The sequence below is a fragment of the Oryza glaberrima genome, chromosome 4 (genome assembly GCF_000147395.1).
Source record: "Oryza glaberrima chromosome 4, OglaRS2, whole genome shotgun sequence".
NCBI lineage: Eukaryota > Viridiplantae > Streptophyta > Magnoliopsida > Poales > Poaceae > Oryza > Oryza glaberrima.
Genome location: NC_068329.1, coordinates 30,940,208 through 30,955,109, shown reverse-complemented (window position 1 = coordinate 30,955,109; position 14,902 = coordinate 30,940,208). Strand labels below are relative to the sequence as shown.

Genomic DNA, 14,902 nt, shown 5'->3' with positions numbered 1-14,902 from the left:
TACGGAGTAGGAGCCTAGAACGAAAACTGTCGGATGCGATATCATTTGTACATGTCAGTCGAGAAATTCCATATTTACCAATTTAATTTTTCGAGTGGTAATCGCAATACGATGATAAGAGAACTAGGAAAACAGTTTCAATATTCATACGCGGTGATGATCAGAAACGATCGAAAACCGTACAGAGCCAATTGGGAATTTCCATGACGGTTTTCATCCTAATAGGTTGCACCACAAACTTACACATGTATGCCAGCAGAGGCGAACAAAGGAATTTCGTTAGACCGGTGAGGCATTGAAGAAACACCTGCTGTGCAATACCGGCAATCAACTGTAAATCATACAGCATTACGAGTCAAAAACAGTCAGTACAGTATCACGACCAAACTGAACTAGTGCCTGCCTGCTCGTGCGTCTCAGCTCCTCTATATTCCGAGCATGCAATGGCCATGATCAGATAAATATTAGTGTGTGATGTGACGGACGAATTTACAGCGGTAAGAATGGTATGCTACAACGCCAGGGCGAGCTCAGCCCATGCTAGAGAGGATTCCTTCAGGATGGCGGCTGCCGACAAGTCGATCCCGTTCTCCAGAACTCCTGTGATGATCTGCATCGATGGTCTCTTGGATGGATCAGGGTCGATGCAGCGGCTCACTACGCTGCAGATCACCTCGAGATCCTCTGTTCTGACATTGGTCAGCTCAGGATCGACAAGCTTACCGATCTCCTCTGACTGCTGCAGATACTTGATGGCCTGAACAATGTAGAGAATGCATATTCAGAATAAGCAGTGCAAATGTTCAATGCAACTAATATTCCAAACTGCATGCTCCTGTATTTTCTGAACTATATGTTTTGTTTAAGTCATTTTAAGTTCATGGTGGAACTAGGCTCTGGTCCTCTGGAGCAGACTTCAGAGTCAATTTCTAAAATATTTACTTCACTGTCACAATGAGATAGAGAAAGAGTAGAATGCCTCACCCAGTCAATCAAATAGCCTTTGTCCTTGCAATAAGGAAGCCGTCCACTGATGATCTCCAGCAAAATCACTCCAAAAGCAAATGTATTGCCTTGTATGTCTGCTTGTTTGTCCTCTGAAGAATCCAAGTGGCCAGGGAAAGAGGATTTGTTATTGATGCGGCCAGGAGCCTTCTCATGTTTTTGTTTGGTGAACATCATTTTCCAGCACTCAAAATCAACCAGCTGAAAACAAAAATGGAAAACAATTGTGTTTGTTTCACCAGGTTGGAGAGTATTGCCCTCTAAGGATAGGGATGAACAGACAAGGAAAGGCTATCTCTGAAGAACCAAAAATAACGTGCACCTTACCTTTGGAGTAAAATCTTCAGTAACATATACAGAGTTGGAATTCAGCTCAGAGATAGCAAATGGAGGCTGCAACTCGGTATGCAGGTATCTTAGACCCTGCGCGATGCCAATGGCTATTTTCATTCGTCTGAGCCAAGATAACTGAGCTCCTTCTCCATCTGAAGGAACCCCATAAAAATCAAATAAGCAAACCTGCTGCACATAACACATGCAATATGCAATAACTAAGCATCACATAATCGTCAGAAAATAAAGAGGCTGGCTTACAGTGTAGGTGCTCAAACAGGGTCCCATTTGATGCGTATTCAAACACTAGCATCCTGGAGAATGGGTCACTTTCTCTGCAATAGCCCAGAAATTTTGCTATGTTCTCATGATTCAACCTTGCCAGGTCAATAACCTAAAATTTACACCCATTAATATTGTGGGACAACATACTGTTCTCACACCAGAATTTTGCTAAGCTTTACCTTGTTTTGGTAAAATAGTTCATGTTGGCTAGTCCAATGACCTTCAAAGGCACATAATGATATGACAGAAACCTCAGGTCCATCCTTCATGGTTCCTTTGTACACTACTGTCTCAGGAGATGAACCAATAATGTTGCTAAAATCCTCACAAGCTACTTCAAGCTCTTGGCGACTTAACTTTGGCAGGCTTTTCAGCATATCAGAATCTGGTGAGAGCATTAAGATATTAACAGCACTATTCGAAATCATATCAATTAATTAACCGATAACAGCACTAACCGATCAGCACTGTTATCTCATCACTCCAACTTTTTGATCTGTTCCACGAGGATATTCTTATCGATGGCTTTAGCTTGCAACTTCTGGAAGCAGTAATTGCACCAGTGATCACAAATACAAGCAGAAGAATACCAGTTGAAATTTCTAAAACGAGAAGCCATGTTGGTTGTGGTGATCTTTCATGTTTATGGTCAGAGGTGGGATGCTTGAATCCCTTTACGCCACCTCGCTGGCCAGCCGGAGAACCACCTAAGACAAAATGAGTGGATTCAGCCAATATCAGTACATGGTGTTATCGACTAGTTACCCAACAATACTCAAATAGTAAAGAAATGCAATCAATTTAATTGGTGTGCAAAATTTCAGTGTGGTGTTTTGCGTCAGGTCCCCACATCAGGAATTGCTTAAAGTTTAGCTTAAATTCAATATTGGCCTCTTTGCTTTAAGTTTTGTCACTTTTTTTTTAAAAAAATAAAGACGGAAAAATGAAGCACATCAATTGTCTTATCATGTTGACCATGCAAAGATCAAGTGGGCTATCTTGGCCTTCTATTGATTGATAAATAAAGCAGTGAAACTGTAAAGGTAGAGGTCTATACTGAATGCAGATAAAAGGGGATACTTCTGCTTATCATGACACGGATAAATTTTGCAAGTGTAGGCCTGTAGGATATCAATCACAACACCACTTGCAGGTACATCGTGAAATTCCAATAGAAGGATATCACTTTAATGCATGCTGAAGTAATCCTGTTAATGTTTTTTTTTTTTTTGGTGGGTGGGGGGAGGGGGGCGTAATCCTGTTAATGCTAGAAGGAAAAATACATACTTATACAAATTTGGAAAGCCCGCTGCCGGACAGAGTACTCGTCCTGTAAGCAGTTCCCTTGGAAACTTGACCTGCAGACAAGCCATGTAAATGGATGGACCTTAAAGCAGTAGCAAACACACTGTATGGTACTACCTTGGAAGATACTTCAAGCACGGTGGGATTTTTCCAACAAGAAAGTTGTATGAGAAATCTCCAACATTTAATCGAGGAGAAGGGCATAGCCCATTGTGAGCCGTGGATCTGGTGGAGTAAAATAAAATCGATTCAGATAATTAACAAAAAGATAATAAAACATGGTCAAATATAAGTTTTTTGCAGGCTCACTGCCAGATGTCATCAAGAGAGAATATAATAAAGAAGCTGCATGCACAAAGTTACTAAGGCTCCCATCGGATGGCCTAATAAGCCAAAGAAACAGTCAAATTTTAAATTTTCAAACTTAATTTTGAGATTGATTTTGAGTTATTTTCAACGTAGTTTTTTTTTCAGCATTGGCTTTTAAGTCACCAAGAACACACATATAAAAGTTTTACCTACAAATTTAATTTTATTCCCTAATAAGCCGTTTTGGCTTATTAGGGAAAAAGCCAAACGATGGGGCCTTAAGTAACCACCACTTGATACCTAGTCTTATCCTTTTTACTGTCACCAAAATTTACTGCCAAATTAACTAGTATGTAAGAACGAATGTTTTTTAAGAGGGACACACAAATACAATCGCCATGATATCATAGCTGCGGTGTTCAGTTCATGAATAAAATGGTTTGACTATGGCATGGATATCCAGAAATATAGACATAGAATACAAGAGCACAGGAACCTGAAGGGAATTAAGTGACATTTTTATGGTTTAATATATATAGAAAATGCATCTACAGTCTTGATCATCAAATAAAAATGGAGTTAGGAGAAGTCACCAACCCACTATTGGCCGTAGGAGAAAAACCAGAACCATTGCTTCCAGGAATTGATCCTTTCAGTCTATTTCTGTCCAACCTCAGCTGAACAAGATTCTGTAGCTTGCCCAGCTCTGAAGGTATATTCCCAGTCAACCCATTGGAATGAAAGTTTCTACAGCAGATGAATGAAAGCAGCCTTAGTTTCAATAGCAAAGAAGCACCAGAGACAGGAAAACCCTGAATATATAAGCAAATCAATTGGCATCTTACATTACGCTTACGCTGCTCAATCCAGCCAGCTCAGGAGGTATAGGACCAGTAAGCCTATTAACACCCAAATCCAAGACCCTAAGGTTCCTCAGTGAACCTAGCTGTTTCGGAATTGTCCCAAAAAGCATGTTGCGATCCAAATACCTGCCCAAAAAGGAGACCTTCAGAAACCTTGAAGCTAATTCATCATAACCAGTTGAAAAAACAATAAAACAGAACATACAGCTCTTGCAAGAAGCTCAGCTGTCCAAGTTCAGGCGCGATAAATCCCTTCAGCGACGAGTTTGACAGCTTCCTGCAAGGTGCGGAATCATCGAGTCATGACACATGAGAAGAAATTCCATCCCAGAAGGATTTTGACTGATCACGCAAGTACGGGTTTTAGTTGGCATTTCATTGCAAACAAAATCTACTGACTACATATCTAAATGGCACATCATACTCCATTATTTCCAGCTGTTTGCACATGCAATATGCGTCTATGTCAAACATATACAGCATTGTACAGCTCCAACGATAAGCTAGTGGCAGTGCTTATAGTATCAAACAAGTCTTCACCTACAAATTTGTAGTACCTGCTAATGTAAACATTAATAAATCACCATAATAAACTCTTTTCCCTCCCCACTTTATGTACACAGTAATGTTGAACAGGATTTGATATTACCGGCTAGTAAGTACCACAGTAGTAACTAGTAAAGCAGTAGGTGAAACATTAGTGAGATCTAGCTGAGTGCAGGTGCAAGGGGGGGTGTTTCTTACAGGGAGATCACGGAGCCCTGCGGCGAGGAGCAGATCACCCCGTGCCAGTCGCAGGCGTTCCCGTCCGCATCGCTCCAGTCCGCGAGCGCCGACCGGGGGTCCTCGATGATTGCGCGCTTGAACGCGATGAGCGCCGAGACTAGCACAAGGCGTAGCAAAGCGCGTGTGAGCAGAACGCCACATTTCTCATGGAGGAACAGAACGAGAGTGTACGAGACACAGCAAAACCGTTGGTCACAGATCAGAAATGCACCATAGAAATGGAGGTGGAATTCGAGTTTTAGGCACGAAATTTCGCGGATAAATCTCGAAATTTGCATCGCCTCCACCGAGTAACAGGTGGAAATTTCGAAGAAGATAGATCAGAACCAAAAATCTGAACAGCCATTTCAAACTCGGTAAAAAAATGTAAAAAAAAAAAAACCCGTAAAACGTCTCCCAGAAATGGAATTCACAGGCAGTGCATAATTAGAAAAAACACCACGAATTCAAACAAAACTCCCTAAAATCCGACCAAAAAAAACAGGAAAGAAAAACACCAAGTCAGTGGAAGAACACACATACACGGCGCGACCGCGCACTCACCGTCACTGCCCAACGCATTCGCCGAGCACTGCAACACCACCACCACCACCCCGCACTGCAACGCGAGGAGGAGCCGGAGGACGGAGGAAGCACCGCCCCAACAATGCCTCATCTCCGAACGCCGCCGCAGCTGCAGCACCGCCTCCGAATCACTCACTCGAGCACTACACTCCCCCCTCTCTCAGAGATCGCACGTCCTCGCGCGAATTCACGGCGCCATGGCTACCGCTCCGATTCCTCGCTGCTGCTCCGGCCTCAGCACCACATAGAGATGGAGATGGAGGTGGGTTGGTTGTTTGGGGAGTGGGAGCAGTTGAGTAAAAGAGAGAGCCGAGCACTGGAAGAAGAAGAAGAAGATGCAGAGAGAGAGAGAGAGAGAGAGAGAGAGAGGTAGACGAGGGCGTAGAGAGAGAAAGAGGAGGAAGCGAGGAGAATGTTGGGCTAATTTAGTGCGAGCAATTAAAATGGCAAGGGTGGGGGGAGGCGGTGGCCGATTAGTTATCACGCGCACTATTAATTTGTCAGTTAAGTACCACTCAATTAACTAACAAATTACCCCCACCACTTACTGAGTATTAGCATTAGTGTTAGAGATTAAGCATCTCAAAAGAAAATTTAGGGGTTAGGGAGCATCTTCCTTTTATTTTAAGACTAGCCACTGGTTATAGAATGTCATTAGCAGCATTTTTTTGATCTGCTCTTGTGCTGTTTGCAGTGTCTCTTAACTCTCTTTGCCTATATATTTTTTAACTTCTTTAGGAGAAGCTTATTTTGGGGTTCTTCAGAAATGGGTGTGGTGTTTCTGACCGTTCAACGCTGTGTCCTCCCTTTGTTTTTTCATGTGGTCCCTCCATTTTCTCTGCGTTCTTGGATTCTCTCTTAATTACAGTGCGGTGACTTAGCAAGATATAATAAAAAAGGTCATGTTATTTTTACAGCATATGGTGTGATAACTAGGCTACAACAGATTTAATACTGGGTAACACAAAAACAATACCGTTAGCTGAAATATTGTTAAGAACTTAAGATGGTTTATATTGCTAGAATGCTGCTGCTACATGGTACATCTTGGACGTGTGTTTAAGTCATGCTCTTTTTAGTTTATTCACTAAATTACTAAACATAGTATTTACTCTACGCTTTGAAAATTCATTTTCTTAAAAAAAACTTAGATAACTTATTTTAATTTTTTTACAAAAAATAATTTATCGCTATAATAGAACATATAATCCGCTGTAATAATACCGAGCCTTAGATTTTTTGTAAACAGAGGAAGGATAAGGATGAGACGTAGCTGCTGCAGTAATAGCGGTGGAGGGAGTGAAGACAGCTCGGCAGTTTCAGTAATTAGTTTGTCTTGACTCTTGTCCTCTTGCACTTGGACTTATATACTCCATGTTCTTCATGTCTCTCCTTCTAATTCGAATGCATGGTCGTGTTGCAGAAAAGAAAAATCTCAGTTCAGAAATTATTGGTTGACAATGGCATCGATCAGCCGCTGAAAGAGAATTGGAAACAAATTAAGTAACAGTGGCTTTTTTTTTGTTTGGTAGTCACCTGCAAATTTGGGTCCAGGTTGTTGCCTACTATCACACCATGGTCCTGCTTGCTTGCATGGCAGCCATGGTTAATCTCATGAGACACCACAATTTTTGGTAGGATCGATCGAATCCAATTCCAATTCTGCATATATGGTTTGCAAATCAAGGGATCCACTCTTAACGTTAATCTCAACGTATCAGAAATGGGTGAAACGAAAGGAGCCTTACAGCTAATAATGTTCACGTGCAATTCAAGATTCAGACAGCTTCCAAAGAAGAGAAAAGATTCAGGCTGTGTTTAGATCTAAAGTTTGGATCCAAACTTCAGTTCTTTTCCATCACATCAACCTGTCATACACACACAACTTTTCAGTCACATCATCTTTAATTTCAACCAAAATCTAAACTTTGCGCTGAAATAAACACAGCCTCAGTCACACTCTGATTATAACATCGTAGTTAAGACAGTTCAGTTTGTTGTAGCACACTGCACACGCAACCCTCTTCAGAGGCCATAACGTAGCAAAGCTGTAACTGCAGAAATGAGATAGTAGTAAGATGCACTGAATATTCAGAGTGAGCATATCATATTATCATATCATCCTTTCTGCCAGCCAAGATCGTGTAAAAATAGGAGCTGAGATTGCAAATCCTTTTTGCCACTCGGTGGCTTGGGAGTCCAGCAACAGGCAACAGATCAAGGAGAGAAGAAAAACATCGCATTCAGCAAGGCCAAGAAGCGTACACGACATGCATGGTACGAGGAGAGCAAACAGACACCTCAATTTTATGAAGATGTGTCTACAGACGGGGCTGCATCGCATGGCAATCGAACGTGACAGCATGAGAGAAAGGACACTGTCAAAACCACTATGTTTAGGCAGGCAGTGTATAGTAGTATAGAATGGCACAGGAGGTGAAGGGTAAAGTTTTCATTGAACTCGGTCAATTACATCCAAATGATACAATTGTTCTTATAACGCTTCCAGGTCTCTGCATAGTATGCACACAGTCGATTGTGTGGACCAGCAATGGTGACTGCAGGCAATCAACTTCTTGCACCGAAAGAGAGCTAGCAGCGAAATGAGAAAACGGAGGCATTGATTCAAGGTCATCAACTATAGAACAGTTCTTTCTTTGGTGCATTTAAATATGGAGGGACAAGTAGATTATAGGAGTATTGTTGCAGCGTCAAGGAAGAAAGACCTGCCCCAATTGTTGCTAGGACCTACTGCTGTACTTCAAAATTCTTCTTTCTTTCTTTCTTTTTTTCTTTCGGTCTGTATGATTCTCTAGTCAATTTATTATACTGCATTGTACTAATATCTCTTGTATCTATTTGGGTTGGTATATAATTAAGAGTTATGAGAAACTATGTACACGAAAGAAATGTTTCCGTATAAACTGAAACTGAGGTCACCAGAGAGCTTGCCACTTGGTACTTGGATATTCAGAGATGGCCTCAGATCACAGTGACCAGGACTGCAGGACATGCCATCGTGTGTATAAACTAAACTGTATTGGTATTGAGTAATTTGGAAGCAAGCAGCCTTGATGTGATCAGGCCAGACAGCAGCAGCAAAAGGCAAAACCTCCCAGATGGCTGTCTCCTCCCTGACACTAGATTACTGTTTCTGGGGAGCATTACACTTTGTTAAAAATATAGTACTTCGTTTTTCAGATTGATGGTGGCCAATGGTTCTTTGCAAATGTGTAAGCAGCTCATGAATTCAAACGTAGCAATATCATTGCAGTGAGCACCAAGTGTTCCTCATCTTCCAACCAGCTTATTGAAATCCATAATTCAAGGAAGCCAAAAGTAGGCCTCTCCTTCTGGCAAAGGCAATGGTTGATTAGCAAGATGAGGAGATTAGATTTTGGATTTGAGCTGTAAAATGGCAGTTTTTCTTGCAGTTGAAGGGGTCCTTGTCTGTATTGCTTGATGGTTGAGGAGGCCACACCAACTAAGATATCATGTTTGTGTCCACAGCTCTTCTGATGGCGCAAGGCACGCAGTATTAGGCCACTCGGCACTCGACCACCAACCCTTCATCTGATTATATCTCAAACAAAATAGCCCATTAAATCCAAAATTGACAAGAAAAAGGAAGGTGAGAAATTCAGTTTTCAGAAATATATCAAGATTGGTGAGAAATTCACTACAAAAGGCCCATTAATCCAAAAGTAACAAGAAAGATAGCACCAAGAGGGTGAGAAATTCAGTTTTTCAGAAGCAACAAAAGGATTGCAGATAAAACTTGCAAGTTCGGTCATCACCACTTTTCCTTCATGAACAAGAGGCGCCATCAATATGTTTTTGCCTACATTAAGAGCATTTACATGCAAATATGTTTCTTAATGGTTGCTTTCAATAATTTAAACATGCATGTGCTCACTTGGGGTCCAGGGTCTGTCTGGTCTCTTAGCCGTATCTTTCGGTCTCTGATGCTGGATTCTTTTAATTTCTGCATCTGTCTCTGCCTCCCATCCATTCGTGGAGCTAGGCAGAATCCATGAAAAACTTAGGTCTTTTGCAACAAATCAATGGTCCCATGTCAACAACCATCGCCAGCCTCTCTTCTCTGCAGTCACCTTTGCCTTTGCATATCCTGGTGTGCTGGTGGCAGTTAAAAGAATTCAGAGGCTGAGACCGATCGATGAAAATATGCATGATGCTAGCATTTCTTGTGTATTGTAGGTATGATTAGATTGCACTAGAACATTTGTTTAGAGAGCAAGTGTGTACTTAGCATTGATCTAGGAAGCAGATGCCTCATTGCTTGGTTGGCATTGACGCGATGCTTTTGTAAAGCAGTTTGTAGTTAATGAGAAAGGAAAGAGTGAGATGATAAACAAAGGAGAGAAGGAAAGGAAGGTTTGGTTCTTTGTCATTGTCAATATGTTAGTTAAATACAACCATTTCTTCAGACATAGCTCCGGGTTTCAAGAGTTTTAGTCAGTCATTAAGTCATACCTATATTCTACATGACAAAATGAAATTTGGTGATTCATAAGCGAAAATTCGGAAACATGTTTGCACTCCATTCAGCAAACGCCTAAAGGCTAAAGTCAATCTATATAACATATATACTTGCAAAATTTCCAATTGACACTTGTCAAGTAGACGATCCACTTAAAAGTTTAATTGGGCCGGCACGAGTAAGGCCACCCTTTTCATTTCTCTCACACCTCAGAGAAAAGCAAGAACTGAATATATATTAGTTTAACTTATCCTAGTTTCGACTATACAGAAGATAGTGGTGTGAATTGAAGCTTAAGCAAGTACATTACTTGAGGAGCTCCTAAGCAAGTGGGTCTTTGAGGAATCCAGCAACAACAAACTCCTCTACAATCTGTCTCACCGCACTATACCACTACACCCACAATGCCACTGCCATTGCCAAATACTCTCTTTACTTACAAGTGAAGGTTTTCAACATAACAAACAAACAAACAAAAAAGAAATCTCAAGATCTTCTTCTTCTCTTTGTAACTTGATCATTACAGCGAGTTCTAGGAAATTCAGGCCAGATGAACTGATGAACTTACTGGCTGACAACGCCATTACTAGTAGATGTTTGGACTTTGTACCCAGAAGTAAAAGACCTTGCTGCTGTACTGCTCTCACTTGTGTCCTGGTTTTGTTAGCTGTTGGTGCAGGCTTAGATGAGTGCAGGACGGTGAGGACTCACTGGACTAAAGACAAAAGCGAGAGAGGGCCATTACCCATTGAATGCTCCTTAGATCATACACTGGCACAGATGTAAAGTTGCCAGGCCATATATGTATGTCTACATCTGCACATTTTCCCCAATCATTTCGGCATTTTGCTCTCCATTTCTTCAGTGCAGAGATCATCTTTTTTTTTGGGTACAGAAAGAAATTTACACTTGATCTTGTGAATTTTAATACACTCGGTTGATCAATCCCAGCCTCTGCTTTTCGCCGTGATGATTCTCTACCCTAACACGCGTTTTCTTCTCTCTTTTTTTTCTCTCCTGTTTAGGTTGGTCCAAGCTTCGCTTTTATGAAAAGAGATTTGTTCGTTGGATGCTCCAGATCAGAGCAGTTCAGCTGCGCTGGTCAGCTCTTAATATCCCAGGCCACTCTGCTCTCTGCACTGCAGCAGCTACGAATTCAGGCCAGTAGATAGTACTCCGTGCAACTGCCTGCCGTGTACTACGTGCAGGTAGCTAATGCCTGACTGCTTAGCGACTCTAATCATTGGATCCATTCAGAAAACACGCAGAAAAAGGAGACGGGGAGATCATCCGTTCCAATCATGCGTGTTGGCCTTTGCGATGGCAGCGTCACGAGATTCACGACGGCGAGCGATGAGTCGCTGACTCCGGCGGCAACGACGATCTGGAAGGTGATTGGGCTAGAGTGGGAAATTATGTAGGTTTCCGACGGGAACTGAACTATATATCTGACGAAATTCATGTGGAATTCTAGTGTTTTAACATAACTACAAATGTGAAACATCATCTGAATAATGGCTAGAAATGTTTTAAAAAAATGACATACAGTAAAAGGAAAGGTTGGGCCGTTGATAGGCAAACTGTAATTTAGTAGTATCAACCTAACATCCATTGATAGGCAAACTGTAATTTAGTAGTATCAACCTAACATCCAGCATTTCAGATTTTCAGTGGGTCTCCGTACCAAAATGAGACCTTGTCTAAGTCTAAATGAGACTTTAATTTACCCCCTTACAAATTTGAGCAAGACAGCATGAGTTATCCATATCTTAACCTAATAACGCCAAAAGTTTTGTAGGTTTGTTACAGTGACAGCTTGTACAGTAGTTCAGAGCTGCATCGGCTGAAGAGCATACATTTTCTGAACAAATTCAGAGTTAACACACCTCAACACTAAAACTAGCACTGAAAACATCATTCTGGGGGAACTCAAAGAGCCATTTGGGGGTTAATCTCACCGTGAAACCGTGAATGAATCGAGGGATGCAGGCTTAGCACTCCACCGGCTAAAAAATGGAGCCTTCCTGAGAAGCTCAAGTGTCTGCTGGTATTCATGAGCCATATCCTGCAAAGAACATCAGCCACCTTCCAGTAGTCAGTCATTGACTTCTCATATTCATCAGACACTAGAATCGTTTGACAAAAGGGTTAGTTCATCATACGCTACTAAGCTACTGTATTTTCCAATATAAGATGAAATACCTTGATTTGACAGTAGGACATTTCCTCGCGATGGAACTTTTTGACTAATGGATGTTCAATCAACACAAAGGCTTCTAGCAACCTTCTCCTACAGTTAAAAAACAGAATATAAATATACCATAACAGTTTTGCATCAGGATGCTTGGAATGGGAAAGGATGCACCCTCTTACTTGCAGAGCAATGACTCAGTGGATGGTGAGCATGCTGCCTTTGAAGATGTACCCTGTTTTCTCCCAGTTGTTCCTAAGACAACTTCATGAAAACCGGATTTGTTCCAGCATATCGAGTACCTAGTAAAATATAAATTGCAAAGCTAGGTGCTCTTACTAAAAACATGTACATACTACATGAGGTAAACTAAAAAAAAAGGGTCTAAGTTTATAAAGACAACAAACCATATACTACCCGCATGTCAAAGGTTGCAAATCTCCAGAAGTCTGTTGAAACTCTTTTGGAGGGATAGGTGCCTCATAAAATAGTGGCTGTAGGAAAGAAAACGGATCCACTGTCATGAGAAGTTAGCAGATGATTTGTATATCAGTACACAACATTGCCACTCCGACCTTGTTCAATTTAAAAGGCAACAGCAGTTTGCTGGATAGAGAGGACAGTCGAGCATCGAGAACTTTCTTGATATTATTTTCAACAGAAAACCCATCAGAAGCACCAGTAGGTGATTGTCCAATAGTAATGGTGGACAGGTACAAGGGCTCAAGAATGTGAGACAGTAATGCACCTGTGAAAGAACAGAGGTAAGGGGTTACAGAGTTGATCCATTGGCCCGTGAAACGGGAATATCATAACTAGAAAAATAAAGAAGCAATATAATTGTGGAGAAATACTAGCATGTCCACTATATATTACTTCAGCAGATCTGCAGCATATATTGCCATGAACAGCAAATGATGAATAGCATGAAAATGCTGCCACATAGGATGCAATCAACAAACTTATAACATTGAATTGAAAATGATCGTGGACAACAAACCTTGAATTCCAACAACACTCCAGCGAGTTATTTTGTCAAAACAACTCATTGATAATGTAGTGTCACCACGCCCAGGCTTCCTTTGAACAAACCCAACATCTGTCACACAAGGCAGTCTACCAATTAAAATGGACACAGAAAAATAACACTAAGACAATGAAATGAATTAGACTTTTAACATGCGGGCAAAGTAGGCACATCTTGAAAAAAACAATTAAACCGAGATGAAAGATTCATCAGTTTCCCAGACTGTATTATATACCCATGGAGTCTAGATTTAGTGTTATCCCCATTAAAACTCTCCAGTTCCAAGTCTAGAAAATTGGTGTGCATTGGTCACCAACGCCAACTTGTTTAGCACCTGGGAGCTAGTTCCACTCCCACACTTTCATGATACCATTTTTTCCAACAGAAAGGAAAAACAACAAGTACTGGAAAATCAGCCAAATAAGAAACTTCGACATATCTACTGAGTTACAATACGATGTCACAGCTAAAGACATGAATCAACTGCTACTCCAGATACATGAGTAGGCGTCTCATTGAAAAACTTAAGTAGAAATTAAATGTTACCAGGACAAATAAAGCATTTCTAACAAGCCATCAACTGATTAATACAATTTGTCAAACGTAAGGCTAATAGTAAAAGAAAATTAGCAGCTATAAACATGAATTTACTGTTCTGCTCAATGCCAAGAAAGAGGCATACCATCGCATCCATTAACACTATCCAGCTGTTCCCTGAGCAACTCTGAGGGAGATGGTGGAACAGGCATGACTCCACCTGCAAAATTCACCAAACCAAGGAATCCATTGAACTCTAAATGTGTTGAACTTTGCCATTTCAATTGATCAAACAATCGGCTAAGCCTAAAAAAAAATGCGAACCGGCGAACAGCAAACCGAATATACATGGAATCTGGGTGATGTAGAGATGAAGGTGGTACCCATCCCTCAACTTCCACTTCTCACCGGAAGCAACCAACCAATCGGAAGCGCCGCTCCGGCCGATCTCGGTGTAGATGAGGCGGAGGAGCGCGCGGCGTGCGACGACCTCGGCATGCGCGTCGTGGACGAGGTCTCCGTGGTGGTTGAGGCGAGCGGCGCCGAGACACTTGGTTCCGGTGGCCAGCGAGAGAACAGTGAGATTCCGGGGGTCCTGCTGCGGAGTGGAGAGGAGGAAGGCGGCGAGGACGGTGGACTCCCGCCCCTGCGGCTTGCCCTTCTTTGGGAGAGAGTTGTAGTGTTGGAGAACAGTCGAGGAGGTGGATTCCGCCCAGGAGACGTCGTCCCAAGGCGACGGCGGCGGCGCCGGCGGCGAGGAGGCGGCGGAGGAGGGGAGCATCGAGGACGGGGAAGGCGTCAATGCATTTTACGCTTTGCAGCTGCAGTTACGTAGCCTTACGCCCATTGTGCGGTACAGTGAGATGAAGGGGAAAGGAATATATCGGCCCACTAAAATTACGATCCTAATTCGGCCCACCAAGATGTTGTTAAGATTTGGTCGCGATCCAAATTTGCCCCATGAAAATTTCGTTGAAAAAAGTCATCCTCGAAAGTCACAACAAAAACAAAGGATTCTTACATATATATTTTCCAATAGAATAAAGACTAATGATCAAGCATTGTCTCCACTATTAATAGCGTAACAGTAACAATAATTTCAATCAAAAATAGCTTGTTTGTATCAACGACTATACCAATGTTCTAGTGGTAAATAATCTAAAAAATATTTGTTCGAATACTGGTAAACGCGCCAC

The 14,902-nt window shown here is 41.7% G+C and overlaps 2 protein-coding genes across 4 annotated transcripts; both read right to left on the bottom strand.

Moving 5' to 3' along the window:
* Positions 1–311: 311 nt before the first annotated feature.
* On the bottom strand, positions 312–5,876 carry LOC127771586 (probable LRR receptor-like serine/threonine-protein kinase At1g63430). Its single transcript, XM_052297513.1, has 13 exons — positions 5,430–5,876; positions 4,845–4,983; positions 4,306–4,377; positions 4,083–4,226; positions 3,835–3,984; positions 3,046–3,153; positions 2,911–2,981; positions 2,082–2,330; positions 1,803–2,008; positions 1,600–1,732; positions 1,333–1,490; positions 985–1,206; positions 312–757 (listed from the first exon to the last, which is right to left on the bottom strand). The coding sequence occupies exons 1-13, from the start codon at positions 5,539–5,541 to the stop codon at positions 512–514; spliced, it is 2,010 nt and encodes a 669-aa protein (XP_052153473.1). The 5' UTR covers positions 5,542–5,876; the 3' UTR covers positions 312–511.
* Positions 5,877–9,277: 3,401 nt separating this feature from the next.
* Positions 9,278–14,538, bottom strand: LOC127769535 (tRNA-specific adenosine deaminase TAD1). Of its 3 annotated transcripts, none has more exons than XM_052295128.1 (9): positions 14,115–14,538; positions 13,852–13,926; positions 13,143–13,241; positions 12,718–12,890; positions 12,560–12,636; positions 12,325–12,444; positions 12,154–12,241; positions 11,910–12,016; positions 9,278–9,587 (listed from the first exon to the last, which is right to left on the bottom strand). In XM_052295128.1, exons 1-9 carry the CDS (start codon positions 14,485–14,487, stop codon positions 9,512–9,514), a joined length of 1,188 nt encoding a protein of 395 aa, XP_052151088.1. In that variant the 5' UTR covers positions 14,488–14,538; the 3' UTR covers positions 9,278–9,511. The 3 variants fall into 3 exon arrangements, with proteins under 3 accessions (XP_052151088.1, XP_052151086.1, XP_052151087.1); XM_052295126.1 differs by having other exon boundaries at positions 9,279–9,587; positions 14,055–14,537; XM_052295127.1 differs by lacking the exon at positions 9,278–9,587 and adding an exon at positions 10,482–11,812 and having other exon boundaries at positions 14,055–14,537.
* Positions 14,539–14,902: the final 364 nt, after the last annotated feature.

Excerpts from the sequence above, each read along its gene's own strand:
- LOC127771586 (XM_052297513.1), bottom strand. The coding sequence starts at position 5,541 with ATGAGGCATTGTTGGGGCGGTGCTTCCTCCGTCCTCCGGCTCCTCCTC. Across the intron at positions 4,378-4,844 it reads CAGGGCTCCGTGATCTCCCT|GAAGCTGTCAAACTCGTCGC; the intron begins GTAAGAAACACC and ends CGCACCTTGCAG. Across the intron at positions 3,985-4,082 it reads TTGAGCAGCGTAAGCGTAAT|AAACTTTCATTCCAATGGGT; the intron begins GTAAGATGCCAA and ends CATCTGCTGTAG.
- LOC127769535 (XM_052295126.1), bottom strand. The coding sequence starts at position 14,487 with ATGCTCCCCTCCTCCGCCGCCTCCTCGCCGCCGGCGCCGCCGCCGTCG. Across the intron at positions 12,445-12,559 it reads TTGCAACCTTTGACATGCGG|GTACTCGATATGCTGGAACA; the intron begins GTAGTATATGGT and ends ATATTTTACTAG. Across the intron at positions 12,242-12,324 it reads ACTGAGTCATTGCTCTGCAA|GAGAAGGTTGCTAGAAGCCT; the intron begins GTAAGAGGGTGC and ends TTTTAACTGTAG.